This window comes from Bison bison, unplaced genomic scaffold (genome assembly GCF_000754665.1).
Source record: "Bison bison bison isolate TAMUID 2011002044 unplaced genomic scaffold, Bison_UMD1.0 scf7180017864327, whole genome shotgun sequence".
Classification (NCBI taxonomy): Eukaryota; Metazoa; Chordata; class Mammalia; order Artiodactyla; family Bovidae; genus Bison; species Bison bison.
The window spans coordinates 3,313,478-3,332,539 of NW_011494899.1; the positions used below are offsets into that span (position 1 = coordinate 3,313,478).

Genomic DNA, 19,062 nt, shown 5'->3' on the forward strand with positions numbered 1-19,062 from the left:
ATTGCGTTTTAAGCCAACTTTTTCACTCTCCTCTTTCATTTTCATCAAGAAGCTCTTTAGTTCTTCTTTGCTTTCTGTACTATGTGTACTTGTTTTAAAAGCATAGCCCGAATTACACTTTATTGCTATTGTTCACAAGTTTGTCCTTCTTACTAAGTTACAAACTTCTCAGGACAGTGTCTGTCTAGTTATCTGTGTATTAAATACCTAGGATACTTCTTGACACATAGTAGATGCTCAATAGCTATTTGTTGACTGAATGAATGAACACGATTGATGTCTGTGAGGCTTTGACATTAAGTAGAAGATTCCTTCTAGAACCACTGCAATAAAGACTGTGCAATATTCCAGCCCTGAGCTACCCAAAGGTGGTTTAGAAAACAGAGACACCATCTATTTTGAAATAACTTTTAATGTTTTAAAATGTAACTAGTGCGCACAATACATGTTTTAGCAGTAGAAGAATGAAAATGTGTGTATGGTGTTTAGGAAAATTGACATTACAAAACATGACCATGTTAAGAAGATTCTCAAACGTAGAAGTAAACATTTAAGTAAAAACCAAATAAACAACATGCTAAGGGACAGGATTTAAAAATCCTAATAAATGTACTTGCTTACATCCAGACTTGGGACATTGAGATTTACTTTGCCACTTAAAAAAAAAAATGCAGAATGCCCTTCATTTTAAAATGCATTAAAGTTTGCAGATTGTTTTCCTGCTGGCAACTATAGTATAATCAAGTATATAAGAATACCAGGCAGATTCCAATCTGTTAGTAAAAAAGTATACCACCTGGTCTTCTAGTTAAATGTACAGCTCACTGGGAAAGTGACCAAAAGTCACGCTACACACTACCTTTCAGACCCTCTGGCTATCCAGGCCCCAAAGTGAGCAGTTGAAAACAACTTCAACTTAAGAGAAAATGCAAACAAAAATCTACAGCACCTTATGATCTCTAAGCACAGGAAACAGGCAGAATGGACATACAGGAGGAGGGAAAAAATGGGTAAGACCAATGATATGCTCTTCAGTAAATTCCACTTCTACGTAGCTGCTCAATGGACAGAATGGTGATTTATGTATTGGTCACTGGGAGAAAAAAGCTGATGTTCAACATTTCCTCAATTTGGCAGATCCCTCCAAAAGATCAGAGATAAGTTATCCACACAATAATTTCCCAGGCCTTCATCAAATCACTAGGTAGCACCATAATGGTAGAGGTCATGGTGAGGAAGAGGAGGCAAGGAAAAACGAAGCATTAATCTTTTTCTTCCTACTTGCTCTTCTCCACCAGACGGCTAAGGTTCAAGGAGTCCTCAGAAAATCAAACCATCCAAAATGCATTTTATGCAAATAAAGCATTTGCCGGTAGTGCTTCCCTCAACACTTCAGAAGCATGTAATCTGAAGACAAGCAGATTTCTCTAGGATCCCGACAAGCAGTGCCAGCGTGGCAAAGTTTAATGCACTAGAGTGGCAAATGATGATGGTACTGAGAAGAGCTTCTTGGTCACAGTGGGGTAAGAATCAAATCCACAGAGAAGGCATTTGCTAGCATGTTATATGCTTAAAGAAGAAAAAGAATCCAAAGTTCATCTGTTTCTTTTTCAGAAGTGAATTTCACTGAGAATGCGGTCTCATTTTATCAACTTTTTCTTACAAGTAAATTCAAGTTACCAATTCAAACCACTCCGGCCTTATGTAAAAATATTAAAATCTTATATAAACCTTACCAATGGCCTGAGAAATGCAAGGACATTCACAAAGAGATGTGTGCAAAAAGTGTTTCTCTCAGAGAGCAGCATAAGTTGCAAGAAGAATCCACCCTCTAGAATGAGATTTTAGAAGGGGTTTGTTTCTATTTCCATTAAATCATCAAGGGAGGTTTTATCTAAAATTTGTATGTAGCATAAAAATGTATTTAATACGTTTAAATTCTAAACAAATACTGACCATCGGTATCACCAGATGTGATTAGGTATATTTGCAGAATTTGAGGACTTACTATGTAAGTTTCTATTACATATGAATAAAATTTAATTTGTACATTTTAAATACAATTATCCTTACTTCACATCATTTATTTAGAACATCAGTCCCCTTGGTTATGATCACAACTTTCAACCCTTTAAGAAGCTGTACCAAAGTTAAAAAAAAAAAATCATTAGATTTGATAGTAACAGGTGAGGAAATACAACTCCTTAAGGGTTGAATGAATAAGCCATATATAAATGCTTAAGAAAACATTTACAAGTATTATATAGGTAATAGAATTAAATACAAATTGCTTTCTGTTTGTTAAAAAGTCTCTTTAGGACTCGAAAATGGTGCACATGTAGGGACATTGTGATGTGCGTGTCTCTGCAACGCTGACATTACTGGGTTACACAACTTCGGGCTAACACTGTGCCTCGCACAGGATCGAGAATGTGCCCCTCTGTAATGCCGCTGGTGGAAACAGACTGGGTACCTAAGTGCTGGGCTTCCAATCTCTTTTCCAATGTCATTTCCTCTTTAGTTAGTAGATGAAGAAGCTTCTGCCTTCCCTGTGGCTTCCTCACCGAACAGCAGCTTTCGGAGTATATTTGCATAAAATGGTCCGTACACTTGTTTGTTGAGATTCACGATGTTTGCGTATTGCAAGCCCAGCGACTCCAGCTCTTGCTGAACGACAGCAAGGCCTCCTGGCACGGGGGGCATGCATCTTGGAGGGCTTGGCAGACAAAGCAGGCTTTTCATGTATAGCTGGATTCGTTTATCTGGGGGAAAAGAAGATATGTTTATCTGTCCTATTATTAAAGCATGTACTTTTTAAACATGAGAATAGTAATTGTGGTAGATGGATTGCAACAACATCCTCAATTCTTTACCCCTTCCCTATACTCATGCCCTTTCCAAGGTAGCCTGGCAGTTCTTCCCATCAGGGCTGGAGTCTGGGTGCCCAGGCCTTGGATCAGGGATGGCCTTCTGACCTGCTTTGGCCCATACAGAATGTGGCTGGAGTGATGGTGTGTATGTTTCATGCTCAAGAGGCATGGTTTGAATCTGCCCTTTCAGCCTACCACCACCATGTAAACAAGCCTGGGCCAGATGAGAGCCCATATCAAGGGAAGCCCAGCTATTCCATCTTAGGCCATCCTAGACCAACCAGTAGCCAACCAAATCCCAAACACTTGAGATAGCCCAGGCGAGACCAGCAGAGCTAACTACCCATGCGGCTGCTTACCATAAATGCATGCATTGAGTCCAGCAAGACCAAATGAACTGCCTAGTTGCCCCACAGACTGGTGAGCAATGACAGATGGAGTCTTAGGGAAATCTGTTACGCAGTAATAGCTAACTAATAAAACATGCACAGCACTTTCAGGGTGGAGTGGGGAATCTTTTATAAAAATTCAAATGTCCATAATTTTAGTTATATATCCTAAAGCTGAGTATGTAAACTGGGACTGCTAGTTTAGCCCAGATAGTGTTTTTCTAAAACACAGTAGCTATTTAAAATGAGGGGCTTTCACATAGAAAATCAAATTTTTTGTTCTTCTTGAAAAATCTACAGATCTGGCAAACTTGGGAGCCCAAACTGCCACATGGCAAAGGTGAGCATACATCTGGGTTTTCTCAGGACAGCTGAAGTTGACACTCGCTGTCTTGGTCTTAATAAAAAGAACACTTTCAACAGTGTCCCGGGTTAGAAAATAAATTATATGATCACCCCTCATGTGGGCAAGAATCTGGAGGCATTGAAGAAGGACCACCCCAACTGGCACTGCCACCTTCTCCACTCTTCCTGCTTCGGGGCATCTGCATTTGAGAAGACTTCACAAATACATGCAAATGCTTAAAAAAGGGAAGCTGAGGTGTCCTGGACAAATGGCACTGGACAAGCCAGACCTGGTCCAGCGCAGGCTGCTCCGAGGACATTCTCTGGCTCTGGAAACAGAAATCTCACAAGAACATTTACTAAGGAAAATGAGTGAGTGAGTGAAGTTGCTCAGTCCTGCCTGACTCTTTGCGACACCACTGACTGTAATCCACCAGGCTCCTCTGTCCATGGGGTTTTCCAGGCAAGACTACTGGAGTGGATTGCCATTTAAATACACTCATCTAATACAGACAGCTGTAATATTACTGAAATTCTTATATCCAAACACGTCTACCCCAAATCATACATTTCAGCCAGATCTGACCTAGAACTCAAAGTGCCCAGTGTTCCATGTCCATATCTTAGCCCAGACTATTTCCTGTTACTAGAATGCCCTTCCATCTCACTTCATCTCTGCCAAAGTCGAGAGCACCCATGCTGATATTAAAGTCACCTCCTTTCTGTGGCTTTCCTTACCATCTGTTATACTCTCACCCCTTATTATTGTTACTTGAGAACTTCTCTCTCTCACTTCTCAGATAGTAGGCATTCTGAGGGTGAGGGCTACTTTTTTAGCCTTTATTTCCCTGGTTTGGTAGGCAGCAGGTATGTCATAAATGTTGACTGTAGTGAAGTGAGAATGGAATGAAAAAGGTCTATGAAGATAAACCTCAAACTGAAAACACAAGGAGCCAGAGAGGAATGGGGGCTGAATAAGACCTGAGCCTTATCCATAATTTTTCAACAAGAGGAAATTATTCATGGAGGGATCACTTGTACAGTTGAAAATTACTTTTTAAAAATGTAGGTGGCTATTAGCATGCAAACAATTTCCACAGCAGGTAATCCATAGATCATTTTTATCGTATACATTTGAAAAAATTGGTTTGAAAGAAAACTTGCTTTCTAATTATCTTTTTTAAAGGCGAAGAACATAGTGGGAGTTGTGATTTTATTGTAAATAAATAGCACATCAACTGAGAACAGAAGAAGGCAGACTGTGGGTACCATGAACAACAGAGGAGGAAAGCTAGGGCTAAGCTGGAGCCCTTCTTCTGTCCCAGGGATCCCTCTAAGGTCTAATGTATTCTAGCTCCTCTGTGGGCAGAGAATTCAGAGCAAATGGTCCACTAAACTCCCTGTTAGGCTGGCTGCTCAACTCTCATGAGCCCAGGTCTATTTTTGTCACAGTTATGGTCCGGATACTTTTCTGTGAGACTGTTTAAAGAATGCAGGTCTTTCAAAACTGTTATTATGCTGACAAGTAGTTCTGTCTCTTCTGTGGACGAGTCAGTTTTTAGGCCAAGACTAAAGTGATGGAAGTGTCTGTCCATTTAGGAGCAGCCAAACCCAACCCCTGCCAAAGACATGTCCTTGGCTTCCAGAGCCTAGGGAGAGACGCTCAAGTGAGTCATGCAAGTTGCTAGGCAACAATACTTTGAACAAGGTTACAAAATACTTTCAATTTGCAAAAGAACAGGAAACTTGGAATAGGGAGGGCTGGGTGGAAAAAAGTGGCTTGACTGGATTTTAAGAGGCCTCCTCAGGCTGGGGCATCTCCTGGCCCCCAGCTTCCCCCTCTCTCTCTGGCGCTGCCAGTAGTTCCCTGATCTAAAGCAAGGGCACAGAGAACACCTGAGGCTCTGGCCAGCCTGTCAATGGGCAGCAGGGCTCCAGCTCTGACTGGAGTCACAACAGAGCAGGTGAGAATGTGAGTCATACAGGAAGACTCCCTACCCTGAGACCCGCTGGTTATATGGCCTCAGGTGAGAGATACTTGACTGCTCCAGTTCTCCATGCATTCATTCATCCACTCCACTGCCGACTTAAAAAAAAAATGCACAATGTGAGAGTTGCAAATTGAGTTCTATTTGGGGCAAAATGAGGACTGCAGCCTGGGAGACAGCACCTCAGATAGCTCTGAGAGACAGCACCTGAGATAGCTCTGAGAGACTGTTCCAGAGTCATAGGGGAAAGGGACAGTATATATGTGATTTTGGTGAAGGGGGAATGCTGCTGCTGCTGCTGCTAAGTCACTTCAGTTGTATCCGACTCTGTGCGACCCCATAGACAGCAGCCCACCAGGCTCCCCGATCCCTGGGATTTTCCAGGCAAGAGTACTAGAGTGGGGTGCCATTGTCTTCTCCAATGCATGAAAGTGAAAAGTGAAAGTGAAGTCGCTCAGTCGTGTCCGACTCTTAGGGACCCCATGGACTACAGCCTACCAGGCTCCTCCATTCACGGGATTTTCCAGGCAAGAGTACTAGAGTGGGGTGCCATTGCCTTCTCCGGAAGGGGGAATACATGCAATCAAAAACATATTTTACAAAAGGTTTCTGCTAGTTTCGTGAAGCTTCTGCTAGTCACAAGAAACAGTCATCACTATGAAGGATTTTAGTGTTTTTCCAAATATGAGGAGATACGTGAATTGGGCTCATAAAATCAGCTCCAGAGAATATCTAACTACGTGAAGACCTATCCTGCCAGTTTTCCCCTGAGCACAGAGTGCCTCTTTTCTATTCTCCATCCTGAACTCCTTTCAGGGGGTGTTGGAGGAGAGCAGCTGCAGCAGCACATGATTTAATCCTTAGAGAGGTAGATGGCAAGTGCCAATCTGTGATTGACACCTCAGATATCTATTAAAGGTCATCTCTGGGCCCCGCCCCCCATGGTCTGGGGAAATTGCGATGAGCAAAGATGCATCCCATCCTCCTCACGAGACCTGTGCACTAGCGAGGGTCTCCTGGTATGAGGCAGAGATGGCTGACAGCCTGCCCCTCCTCCTCCGAGAAGCACCATGGCCCACGTGCTGGCTGTACAGCCGGAGGTGACAGGCTGTGACGCGCTTGTCAGCAGTGAAGGTCATGCAGGCAGGGCTCGGCCACAGGCAGCTGAGGTTATGCTGTGTGTGTTACTGTCCTCACTGCCACCCCTTGAAGCCCACGTGCTGCACACCAGAGCTCTTACGTGGCCTGGGTGGATTAGATCACCAGCATCCCATGTCCCCAGGGATAAGGTTGAAAGACACGCTTTAAGAATCTCAGCTAAATAATAACCAGTGTTTGTGTTCCTAGAGAAGTCAGTGCGGTGCTTTGAAAACTTGCAGATTCCTCCTGGAATGTTTGGATATTCAAATTCCACACTCTTTCCTCCATCTGGTCCTCTCCCACTGCAGCTGACACTTGCTTTGTCTCCCACATCACCCTTGTCCCCTTCTTATGGCCACAGCACCCTGATTCTGTCTGGGGGAAACAACTGCTTCCCTAGTTTCAGATCAGGTGTTCAGGTAAAGCTGACTCACCTTGGCTCCAGGAACTGAACACATGTCTTGGGGTTAAGTTTCTTCCACTCTGGCCACCAAAAATGGGTTGTGACCACCAAGTGGAGCTAATGGGATTCAATTCTGGGGTTATAGTTTGAGCTAAGAGGGGAGGGAAACTGACTTTTTTTTTTTTTGGCTTGATTTAAATATTGAAACATGCAGGCTGGAGTGGAAGTCATCTTGTTATGCTGGGAGGAGACTATTTTAGAGACAGCCATCCCAGAGGAAGGCAGCGCTGAGGGACCACAAGTGGGAAACAGTGCCAAGACATCATCTGAACTCTGATCAAGCTGTACCAGCAGCCAACCCCCCAACTGCTCTTTTCTGTGATATGAGCAAGTACAGTCCCTTCCTACTTAAGCCACTTTGTTGTTTAGTCACTAAGCCATGTCTGACCCTTTGCAACCCCATGGACTGTAGCCCGTCAGGATCATCTGTCCATGGGATTTCCCAGGCAAGAATACTGGAGTGGATTTCCTTCTCCAGGGAATCTCCCAGAACCAGGGATCAAACCCAGTCTCCTGCTTGGCAGGCAGATTCTTTACCACTGAGCCACTTGGGAAGCCACTTTAGAGTTTTAAATTATCTGTCACAGGTAACAGAAAAAAGTCCTGATACATTCTCCATTTCCCCAACTCACCAACACAATTTGATCCTGAGATATTCATTTTCTTAGCGATCAAGTAGGAAAAAAAAAATCCCCCACTATGCCTCCCAGTTCTATGGCCCTTTTAAATTTTAGTCTTTCTAAGCCTGACCAAGCAAGGGGCCTCAGCTCACACAGGTTAGCTTCTATCAGAGCATGGGTCTACTTTCTGTGAACATACTGCCATCTGGTTTGGATTGCTGTATTGATCTAGGAATTTAAAATGATGGCAGCATGATGTTATTTTCTTCATAAAACTCTATCAGCTGGGTAGTAAGGTAGAAGACCCTGAAACATCCCCCCACTCCACTACATATACACACATAAGCAGCAGTGAGTCCCAAAGCTTTGAAAATATTAATGCTTTCTTCATGTTTTCAATATTTATTCACCAAGAGAAGCAGGTAATCTGTTTAAGACTAAAATTTGACTGATACTTAACATTAGCCAAAGCCAGCATGGTAAAGTATATTGACATCGAAGCAGAAACCAATAAAAATATACAGACTCACCAATTAAAGACCAGATAGGATTGTCTTCTTCTTCGATGCTTGAGAATTGGCCTACAAGGTTAGCTTGAACCTCAGCATTTAAAGTTGGTAAACCTCTCTCCATTAGGGTCTTGTTAACCTCAACACAAATCTGAATGCCAATAGAATTCAGAACTTCCTTCAAGTTAAAGGTCCTACAAAATATGAAACAATAATTCCACCAGGGACAGCTTTTATTCATCAGGTTTTTGTTTGTTTAAAAAATATACCAGCTTGTTTCAAATGTATACCAATTTTATCTTATATAGACAAAAATTATCTCTATTAGAATGAGCTTAGAAAATAGGAAACTCCTCCCAACCACCAAGCTTTATATGCATCAGACTTTTAAATGCTTAAAACCACCAGTTCTGTAGGAAATACAAAAAGCACAGACAGAAAAATGTGGTCCCTAAAAATAAATCTGCAACCCCATTTTCAGGCAGGGCTACCAGAAAAGGATAGAAAATATTTGTTTAATTTGCAAAATAAACCCTCTGGCCTGAGTGGATTCAGTCATAGATTTTGTTTTTAATGTGCTTAGAAAATAAGATAGAATCAATTCATTTATCCATGCCTGTGCAGGAAACCTTTAACACCAACCAAGAACAAGAAATAAAGATATTCAGAGGCCAACACCATAAAGACAAATTACCTAAACCTCTTGACCTATCATGATGAAAGATAAGAGACTCTTTCCCACTGTTACTTTCAAGTAGCTGATCAATAATTCCAAATATATAGAGTCTGGAAAGATGTAAAAAGTAGTTAGTGGTGGTGATTTAATAGGTAATGGAAAAGGTATAATAGGAAGCAGCATTTGCTGTGTCCACACTATTGTAAATGATATTGAAAATTGCATCTCGCTATTCAGAAAGGATCTTTAAGACAACTTTGTGCAAAATGGATTAAAGGATAAGAGAAGGGGGGATGGTGGTGAGAGGAATTAGACAAAACAACAAAACAATCAGATAGGCAGAACAACTATAAAGAAGATGACTTAACTAAATAGTTATTAAGAGCTAACATTTATCAAGCACTTACCACGTGCCACACACCTGCACTAAATGCTACACACGAGTCATCTTCAGTTCAGTTCAGTCGCGTCCGACTCTTTCGACCCCATGAACGATAGGTAGCACACCAGGCCTCCCTGTCCATCACCAACTCCTGGAGTTTACCCAAACTTATGTCCATCGAGTCAGTGATGCCATCCAGCCATCTCATCCTCTGTCGTCCCCTTCTCCTCCTGCCCCCAATTCCTCTCAGCATCAGGGTCATCAAATGGTACATTACAAATGTCATCTTAAGTTGCCATAACTCTAAGGTAGTATCTTTATATCTCTTCTTACAAGTGAGGCCGTGAGACTCAGAGTGACTCAGGATCTTATTCAATGGTACATTACAAGTCAGCAGCACAGCTAGGATTTAAACCCTGGTTTGTCTAATCCAAAAGCCTGTCCTTTTAGTAAGCATTTTGCCATGTGCTTCATATGAATACTTAGGCAGTACTGGAGGGCTTCCCAGGTGGCTCAGTAGTAAAGAATCTGCCTGCCAATACAAGATACACAGAGATGCGGGTTCAGTCCCTGGTTAGGAAGATCTTCTGGAGTAGAAAATGGCAACCTACTCCAGTAATCTTGCCTGGAGAATTCAATGGACAGAGGAGCCTGTTGAGCTATAGTCCATGGGGTTGCAAAGAGTTGGACACGACTGAGCAGCTAACACTAAGCAGTATTTGGGGACTCACTAAAGGCTTAATAACTTAGAATTCCCAGAAAATAATGGTTAACCAGTGTGGGGAAATGCTAAGAGCAGGTTTCTGCAAAATCAGAGCAGGTTTCTGCAAAATCAGAGCAGGTTTCTTTTCCTTACAGGTCTTGGGTCCTGGAATGTGAAAGAAAAGAGCCTGGCAGGTTAGCACCAGGATCAGTAGAAAGGGCAGGGACTTGACAGTCAGGCTTGGGCTCGGGCTTTGGATTGGCCTTTTCTTGGTGTACAGCCCAAGGCAAATCCTATTCTCTCTGAGCTTTAGGTCAAAATGAGAACTCTGGATTGCCGGAACCACTTGGGCTAGTTTGGCTTTTAAGATTCTAGGATTTTATCAAGTCACGCATGTGCTCTCTGAATAATAAGCAGGAAGATGGGATGTTGGATGTATTAGGTGTAAAATCCCTGAAAACACCTGAGAGGACAGTCAGCAAGAGAAGCTGACACATAGGAGACCCATGAAAACACCCGGTCATTGGCCAGGATTAGAAATTTTCTGACTTGGACAGGATTCCCAATAATACAAAATTGAAATGAGATTCTAGTATTCAATGATGGTTTGATACTGAGAAATGAATGTGGCAAAGACAAAACTTTCACTGACTTGTAAAATATCTCTGAAGGACAGAGATGTCAGTACTTCTGTAGGCTTCACAGAGGCTGGATCTGTGAGGCTGGTAAACATTTCGTTGCAGAAAAATGATAGAGTCAGAACAACTGAATCAGAAAGCCTCTCTGATAGACCCTGAGCATGATGAATTTCTAGGTATTGTTTGTTTTTTCCACAACACTGTCAAAGGAGAGCTTGTACACACATCCGTCCTAAGTGGAAACACTACACTCACCCTGGCACCTGTTATGGAAAAGACCTCTCCCTACCAACGAGGGACATCTAAGCCTTCAGAGATATGAAAAGAAACTCTAGGAAAAGAAGGCATGAGCTAAGCTTCTCTAAAGCACGGTCCTAAATACCACATCCAGATTTTCCAAGGTTATTCATGTTCTCTGAAACACATGCAGAGCTGGAATACAAGGGAGAGCAGATAAAAACGCTGGAACTCACTCTTTGTTCATGCCTTCAAGTAGAACAGCTGAAATCCTTTTTAGTCTGACTGCAAGCTCAGGTAGGCCTTCTGTAAGAGCACCCACCATGTTATTGGTGATAAGGGCCAAGCAGGCAATCATTTTCAGTTGATTCAGCTTTTCTGTCAGTTCCTGAAGACGTGCTCCATCTGTCATGAGTGTCTAGCATATTTAAGGTTTAAAAATAGAAAGGGAAGCTCAGTACCATGAACATGTAAAATCAGCAGTGTTACATCCAAACCCCCATTTTTCATCTGATTCCAGTTAAGGTCATTAAACCACATGCAACACAGACAGACCAGCTGATACACTGTTTGAACTTAAGAATTAGAATATTGAAAACTTGAGGGAAGCCAAAGGGAAAAAAAACTCACTCACCTCTGGTAATTCTTTTTTCTGATAATCCCACTGTAACAGTTTCAAGTAACTATTATTTAGCACCAACGTAGGGCTCAGGCTTGGCTTGGAGTTGTTTTCGGCTCCAGGGGTTAAAGTAGCCTCAGAAAGAGAAAGTAACTCTTCATGGACAGATTCCTTTATCCACTCTGTAGTTTGATTAAGAGCACCTGCAAGGGAAAAGGCCACACACTTCTCCTATGGCTGACAGACTCCTTCATTTGTGCATTCCACACATGATGAACAGTAAGACAGCCATGACCCTCCAGGAGCTATGGTCCAGATGGGCAGACAGTCATGTGAGCTTGCGATTACAGCAGAAGACAGTGAGTACTAGAAGGCGCAGTAGGGTGGAGGGAGGAGAGGCTGTCTATGGTAGAGTCTAAGAGGAAGAACTCCGTAAGTGACACAAGGTGGATAGAGGAAAGATCTGTCACTCCAGGCTAAGAGAACAGGCCACACAAAGAGACGGAATAATGGGAAAGCATGGCAATTTGGATGCTACAAGCAAATCTGTACTGCTGGTCCATAAAGAAGCGGGGAAGGGAGGAGAGAGTTGCTGCAGATAGCATCAGACGGACAAACAGGCCAGCTTACACATGACCTTGAGTCTTGTGCAGAGAAGTTATCTAGATTAAAAGCAGTGGTGATTAAACATTTTGGGTTCCAGACCCCTTGGAGTGTCTGATCAGAGCTATGCCTTTCCCAACATGCTGGTATGAACATTTTTTTTTTACTTCAGACCCAGTTCTAAGGTTTACGCCTAGAAACAAATTGTTCTTTAGACTACATTTCTTATTAAAAGTATGCATTTGGTAGAATTTATAAGGTGTCAATTGCTTTAAAATGCAGACTGAACACAGGTACAGATTAAAAAAAAAAACACCCAGAGAATGAAATAAAGAATAGTCACCCTGAAATTCTTCATCAGACCCAGCCCTTAAACAGGCGTAATTTATGAGCAGCTCCATTTGCTATACCACCCCCAGAATTTCACAACTTTACTTCTCTTCAGTTGGCAAATGTTGTTCTTGGTTTTCCCAGTTTTGTTTATAAAGAAGTAAAAGACTTGCACTCTTTAAAAGACATCCAACAGAGAGAAAGAGTGGAAACATCACTGGTATAATTACAATGTGGCAGTAATAAGCATTTATATACTACAAGTGTAATCATTTACAACTGACACATTTAAAAGCCCATTTAGTTATCTCAAACAAAAGCAACAGTGTAGCACAGAGGTTCTCAATCCTGGCTGATGGTAGAATCACCTTGGGAACTTAAAAAAGATTTTGGGTGTCGGCTCTTGGAGATTTTGATTTAATCAGCCTGAGATGGGCTCAGGCATCTGTGTTTAAATGCTTCAGGTGACCCTTATATGTAACCAGGTGTGAGTACAATTGGTAAAGCAGAAAGAGCAAGAGTTTAGAGGGAAACAAGGATTTTCTCTAAGGGATCTGCTAAGATTTCAGGGGCTTCCCAGGTGGCTCAGCGGTAAAGAAAATCCACCTGCCAATGCAGGAGAGCAGGAGACATGGGTTCCATCTCTGAATCGAGAAGATCCCCTGGAGGAAGAAATGGCAACCTACTCTAGGATTCTTGCTGGCATAATCCCATGGACAGAGGAGTCTTGCGGGCCCCAGTCCAGGGGTCCCAAAGAGTTGGACACAGCTAAGCACACATGCACGCTGCTGAGATTTCACTCCCATAAGCAAGAATATCGACTGCTCTGAGCGGCTCCAAGAGCAAGGTCAACCCTAAGAGGCATTGGTACTTGATTTTTCATATGAAAAAAAAGCCTCTCCATTAATTTCTTCAAAGGCAACTGAGCACCACTATACACTAGGTACTGTACCTTGCTTTGGAAACTAATCAAACATTTTCCCAGTGGTACTTGTCACTTAGTAGGTTCTCAAAAAGCTTCTGCTCTCTATATCACCTGGCAGGTTTCCTTTTTAATTCACTATCTCTGGAGTTAACCTTGGGCTTAAGGACTGACTCAAATAGTCTCCTTCAGATTGGCAAATTGATTTAGTCCCTGACACCTGAGATATCTTTCCCTTTTCCTGATACACACAGTGCATGCAAATCAAACTAAAAGATATAAGGTGTTTTCTGCAAACTTTCAGAAAGCAAGAGGAGGGAACACTTCCTGCTGTACTTATTAGGCCAGCTCTGTGTGTGTGAGTGTGTGTTCAGATGCTCAGTCATGTCCAACTCTTTTGAAATTCCAGAATATTGAAAATAGGGGCTATTTAAAGGTTTGGACAATGCCAGGGACTCCCATTCATGTATTCTACACCATTCTCCTGGTTTACTGAATGATGCCTGTTCAGAATTGCAAAGACTGAGAGCTAGCCTGGCCCCTATTTTCAATATTCCGGAAAATATTCACACAAAATATTCCACTTTTCAGTTAGAAGAATGTAGTCTGCTTATCCGTGACATCCACTCTTTTATGCCTGGCTACACATCACCTTTCCTTTTGTTGGTACTGATTTTGAGAAATCATTTCCTTCACTCCATGCTTTTTGCAGATGTTAATTAGAGGCCCCATGACCAGGACCAGGCAACCTCCCTACCCAGGGGTTGGCCTGGCTGAGTCGTACACCCCTTAGACTCTTTCCTGGGACTCTGAATGATGATTACAGCGTTCAAGGATGGTCCATGTTGAAGTGCACATTAACCATCTGAGGACGCAGCTGGGAATTCCCCTTGTTTTTTCCTCTCCAGATTCCTGATGCCCTCCTGATTTCTGGCCTTGCGCAGACTCAGGAAGTTTTAGCTTTTCTGTGAACTGCCCTCTCCTTCCATTCACTTCCTTTTCTGCTAAATCAGCCAGTGAGTTTCTGTTGCTTCTGATATAACTCAGCTGATACAACACAAAATTGAAAAATCCAAAGAGAAGAATGAAGGCAGCAGCTTGGTTTACTCCTGGCTTGGCCAGGGGAGACTTGGTTTCCAGTCCCAGCTTTGCTATTTCTTGGCTGCATGGCTCTGTCTTTGGGCAGGTTGCTGCTGAGCATCAGCTTGCTCAACTCTAAAATGTTGCATAAATATTTCCCAAATGCCTTGGGTGCCAGGCAAAGATAATCATAATGAAATTTCATTTATTTTTTGAAAAATATTTATGTCCCATGAGGATTTCTGAATCACATGAAATGAAGTTCCTGAGAACATTTTATCAGATATAAGAGATGATCTAAATAAATAAAACCTCTTCTTTCTGAGTATCTGAAAAATTACTTGTGGCCTGGGGGTTATGTGCCATTCTTTCCACAAATAATTTAGTTGTTGGATCTAATGTGGTTATTTTGCTGACATTTAAGACACATACCCAATCACTGCGTAAGCCTTTCTTGGGTGTATTTTAAATAGGGAGATGACATAAAATCTCTCTGTTGGCAAAATAGAATCTTTTGGGGAGTCAACTAGGAAACCCAGAGTACTTCTAAATATTGATTTTTCCAAATAATTATCTTATAAAAATCATGTACACACAAAAATCCAACACTTTTGTACTTCTGTGCAGTACTGTAAGACTCTTATTTTGATAGCAGGGCACAGTGGCCAACTTTTGGCAGCGTGACTTGAGGATATAATTAACAGCTGACATACACTCTGCTTCCTGGACTCCTGATTTCTCTGGGAACATATTTAGAGCTGGGCAATAATGACCTATTTGCACAGCTGGATTCATTCTATTCTTAAATCTCTGGAAATATCCAAGTCAATGTGAAAGGTACGAGTGAAATACAAGTGACTAAGTCTGGATTTCAAGGAGAGAAACAAATCATTTGAGATGAACAAAACTGTAGTTCAACCCTATATTAAGGGATTTATTCAAGATTACAGGCCCATCTTGACTCAAGACATGGAGACATTTGTACACATGTATATGAACACACAGGGACACAAATGAAACCAACCAGTGAGTCTCAGGAAAATGCTGCTAAGAACATGGTTATCATATTAATAATTCAGGTTTCAGATCCAGGGTTGATGTAGGTTTCTATTTCCCATAATCCCTCTCTGGCTTTGAAACCAAAACAATGTAACCCTAAAGTCAAGAGAATTTTTGTTGCAGAAGGATCCTTAGACATCATCTAGTCATATCTGCCACTCAATGCTAGAACTTTCTCTGCAAATACCCTCAAGATAGTTGGTATACTGTTTGAAGAGAGTCAGTTTTGCATAGTGGTTGAATGCGTATGCTTTGGGGCAGAGACATGGCTGAGTTATCCAGGCTCTTCCACCCACTAGCAATCTCTTACTTTAACCTCAATTTCTTCCTTTATAAACAGTGGGTGATAACAGTCTCATAGGGTGATTTGTGAAGCATGAATAAGCTAATAAATGTAAGGTGTTTGGCACATAATAAGGTCTTGGCACACAATAAGTATGCAAACAAAATGTTAGCTAGCATGGGCTACTGTGAGTGACAGGAAGTCCATTCTGAAGTTAAAAGAGCAGCTCCAGCTGCTAGGAAGGTCTAAATTGGCTGTTGGCTACTTCCCTCCCATGGGTCCTAGTCTGCCCTTCAGAACTTAACTAAAGCCCTGAATCACTAACCACAGGGCAGGCAGTGCTCATGGCCCACCTGAGCCAGGCACTATGGGCCCAGCTTCACTGACTGTTCCTCATGTCACCCTCAGTGGCCCCTGCCCTCTTCCCTGGACAGGCTCCAGCCTGCTGGAATCCCTTTAAAGGAGGCATGTGTTTGGCTCTGTATTCATAAGGCTATCATATTGACTGTCCTGACAGGAGAGCACAGTCCACAAGGGGAAGGTAGCATGGGGGGAATGACCTAACCCAGACTTAGACTGTGGTTGCAACTGAAGCCCAGAGGCTGCTGTCAAGGGTTTGCTAATAAGGGAACCAGTGAGCTAGCCTCTTGCCAGCTGCCCAACATCTGGCATCTCAATTTCCTCACCTGTGGAATGAAGGGAATAACAGTACCTCCCCCACTAAGGAATTGTGAGGATTCAGTGAGGTCATACTTTCTCCTCTCTCTGCTTCTGGTCTGGATTTAATGTCCACTAGTCCACTGAAACTGCTCCCATCACAGTTACCAAGGAGCCTCATACGGTCTCATACCACAATAAAGCCTTGGTCTTCATCTTTCTTGACCACTTAGCACTTGTGACAGCTGATCCCTGAACACATTCTTCACTTGTTTTGCAGGACACCACCCTCTCCTGTCTTTCTTCCCCTCTCTGGCTACACAGTCTCTGTTGTTGGATCTTTCTTCTCTTCTTAAGCTCTAGATGTGCAAGAGTCCCAGGTCAGGCCCACTCAATATCTACACTCACTGTCTAAGTAATTTCACCCAGGGTGACCCTGGGATAAGAGCATGGAGTGGACAGGAGTGTGGAGTCAGACTTCTTGGGTGAGTCCCAGCTCTACAACTCTCAAGTTGTATTATGGTGGCAAGTTATTGAGCCTCTCTCTGTCTCAGTTTCCTCATCCATAAATAGGGAGTAATTTCCTAAAATTTTTATAAAGATTAAATCAGTTAAAACAGGTAAAGTGTTTAGAATATGGTAAGCATTCTATATGTGTCAGCTACTATCCAGTTCCTTGGCTTTAGATGTACACTCCCAGTGCTCACCATTCCCCCAAACTCCAATCTCATTCCTAAATCCCTCCTGGTATCTACATATTGATGTCAAACAAAATCTCAAAGTTCACAGGTCCAAAACTGAACTCTGACTTCATCTCGTCTCCCACCCTCCTTTCCTGGGTCTCTCCCATCTTACTAATAGGCATCACTATTCATCGAGTTGCTTAGAGTCATCTTCCACTCTTGTTTTTCCCTCATCCAACTTGCAGCAAATCTTGTTACTCCATTTTCAAAATACAACCAGAACCTGATCTCTTCTCACTATCTTCTACCACCACCATTTGAACCATCCACCATCTGTGATACCACCTAATTGGTGTCCCTGTTTTCCTTCTTGCTCCCATATGATTTATTCTCTACCCAGGAGCCAGAGTATGTTTTAAAAATAAAAAGCAAAAATAAATAAATAAATAAAAATAAAAAGCAGATGCTGCTTCCCTCTTCAAGCTCTCCGATGACTCCCCATCACATTTGGACTGAAATCCAAATTCCTCTTATTTCCTAACAAGGCTCTATAGTACCTTCCTCGGTCTACTTCTTGGCCTCAACTGTAACCACTCTTTCCTGCCTGCTCTACTCCAGCCACACTGTCTGCCCTGTGTTTGTGCAAAACACAAGCAAGTTTCCACTGCAAGGCCTTTGTACTTGCAGCTCTCTCTGGCTGGAATGTTCTTCCCTCACATCTTCACACGGCCCTTCCTCATTCCTTTGCAAACTCTGCTCAAATGTTACTTCTCTGAGAGGCCTCTCAGTCCACCTCACCTAAAAAAATCACCTCTTACCCTCACTCCTTCCCCATTACTGTCTGTTTCTTTATCCTACTTTTATTCATAGCACTAAATAACACATCCAACCATATATGCTTGTTTTTTTGTCATGCCTACTTGGCCATCTCCTTGGGAGCTGCAACTTTATTTTTTGTTCACTGTCATATCTACAGCACCCAAGATGTATCTGGGACACAGCAGGTGGTTAATAAATGTTTCTTTCTTTTTTTTTAATGCGTAAAGAGTAGTGCTTAGCACAGTTCCTGGGGTCAAAGTTAACAGCTGTAAGTTTGTGATATTAACTTTAGAAGTCAAAAAAATGTTGAACAGAAATGCCAAAAGCCTTTAGTACTACTATTTAAGATATCAAAAACCAAAATGCCATATTTCACCCCATTTCACTATATATCCACACATATTTTACTTACTTGGAGTTTCTTCTAAAATTTCTTGGAACTTGGTTCTCTCATAGTCTACCAACTGACGCTGAAGATGTGGTCTGAGACTCCGAATTGTAAAATTCACCATGTCCATTTTCATGAGGTCCAGGACATGAAATATTTGTCTAAAAATTTCAGAGTTAAAATAGTTAGGTGATCAAGAAAATCATCTGAAATTCATTAACTATTATTTATTTTACAGACTGGAAAAGATAAACATCTCCGAAATGGTTTTGAAATTCCAATCACTTTGACAAGGACACTTTTCATAAAAGGCATTACACATGCATTCCAAATGTATTCTTCCAGAGATCTCAAGAGTATTTGCTTTAGCAAATATACATCCAACTGATTCATTACATTCAGCCATAGACTGACAGACACTAAGAAGTATAAACAATGAGTCTTAACAATGAGACAAAAAAAGATTCAAGAAGGAATTTTCATTTGAAAGTCCCTGAAATTTTAAGGAGTATAGTATACCCTGTATCTATTCCTAAGGAAATAAGAAAAAAAGAAAAAGAAAAGGACAGGGCAGTGAAGCGCCGGGGAAAACACTGCATTTCAGAGTTGGGCAGCCCTGTGTTCAATCAGAGCTTTACAACTGACCAGCTCTGTGGCCA

At 42.0% G+C, this 19,062-nt stretch overlaps 1 protein-coding gene across 1 annotated transcript in view; it reads right to left on the bottom strand.

Moving 5' to 3' along the window:
• Nucleotides 1-394: 394 nt before the first annotated feature.
• The window catches only part of TCP11L2 (t-complex 11, testis-specific-like 2), a 40,756-nt gene continuing 22,088 nt past the window's right edge, over nt 395-19,062 (bottom strand). The window contains exons 6-10 of the mRNA XM_010853388.1: nt 18,428-18,564; nt 11,595-11,782; nt 11,197-11,378; nt 8,346-8,518; nt 395-2,762 (exon numbers count right to left, since the gene is read on the bottom strand). Coding sequence (XP_010851690.1) covers nt 2,518-2,762; nt 8,346-8,518; nt 11,197-11,378; nt 11,595-11,782; nt 18,428-18,564 — 925 coding nt within the window. The 3' untranslated portion in view covers nt 395-2,517. The remainder of the gene's footprint in view (nt 2,763-8,345; nt 8,519-11,196; nt 11,379-11,594; nt 11,783-18,427; nt 18,565-19,062) is intronic.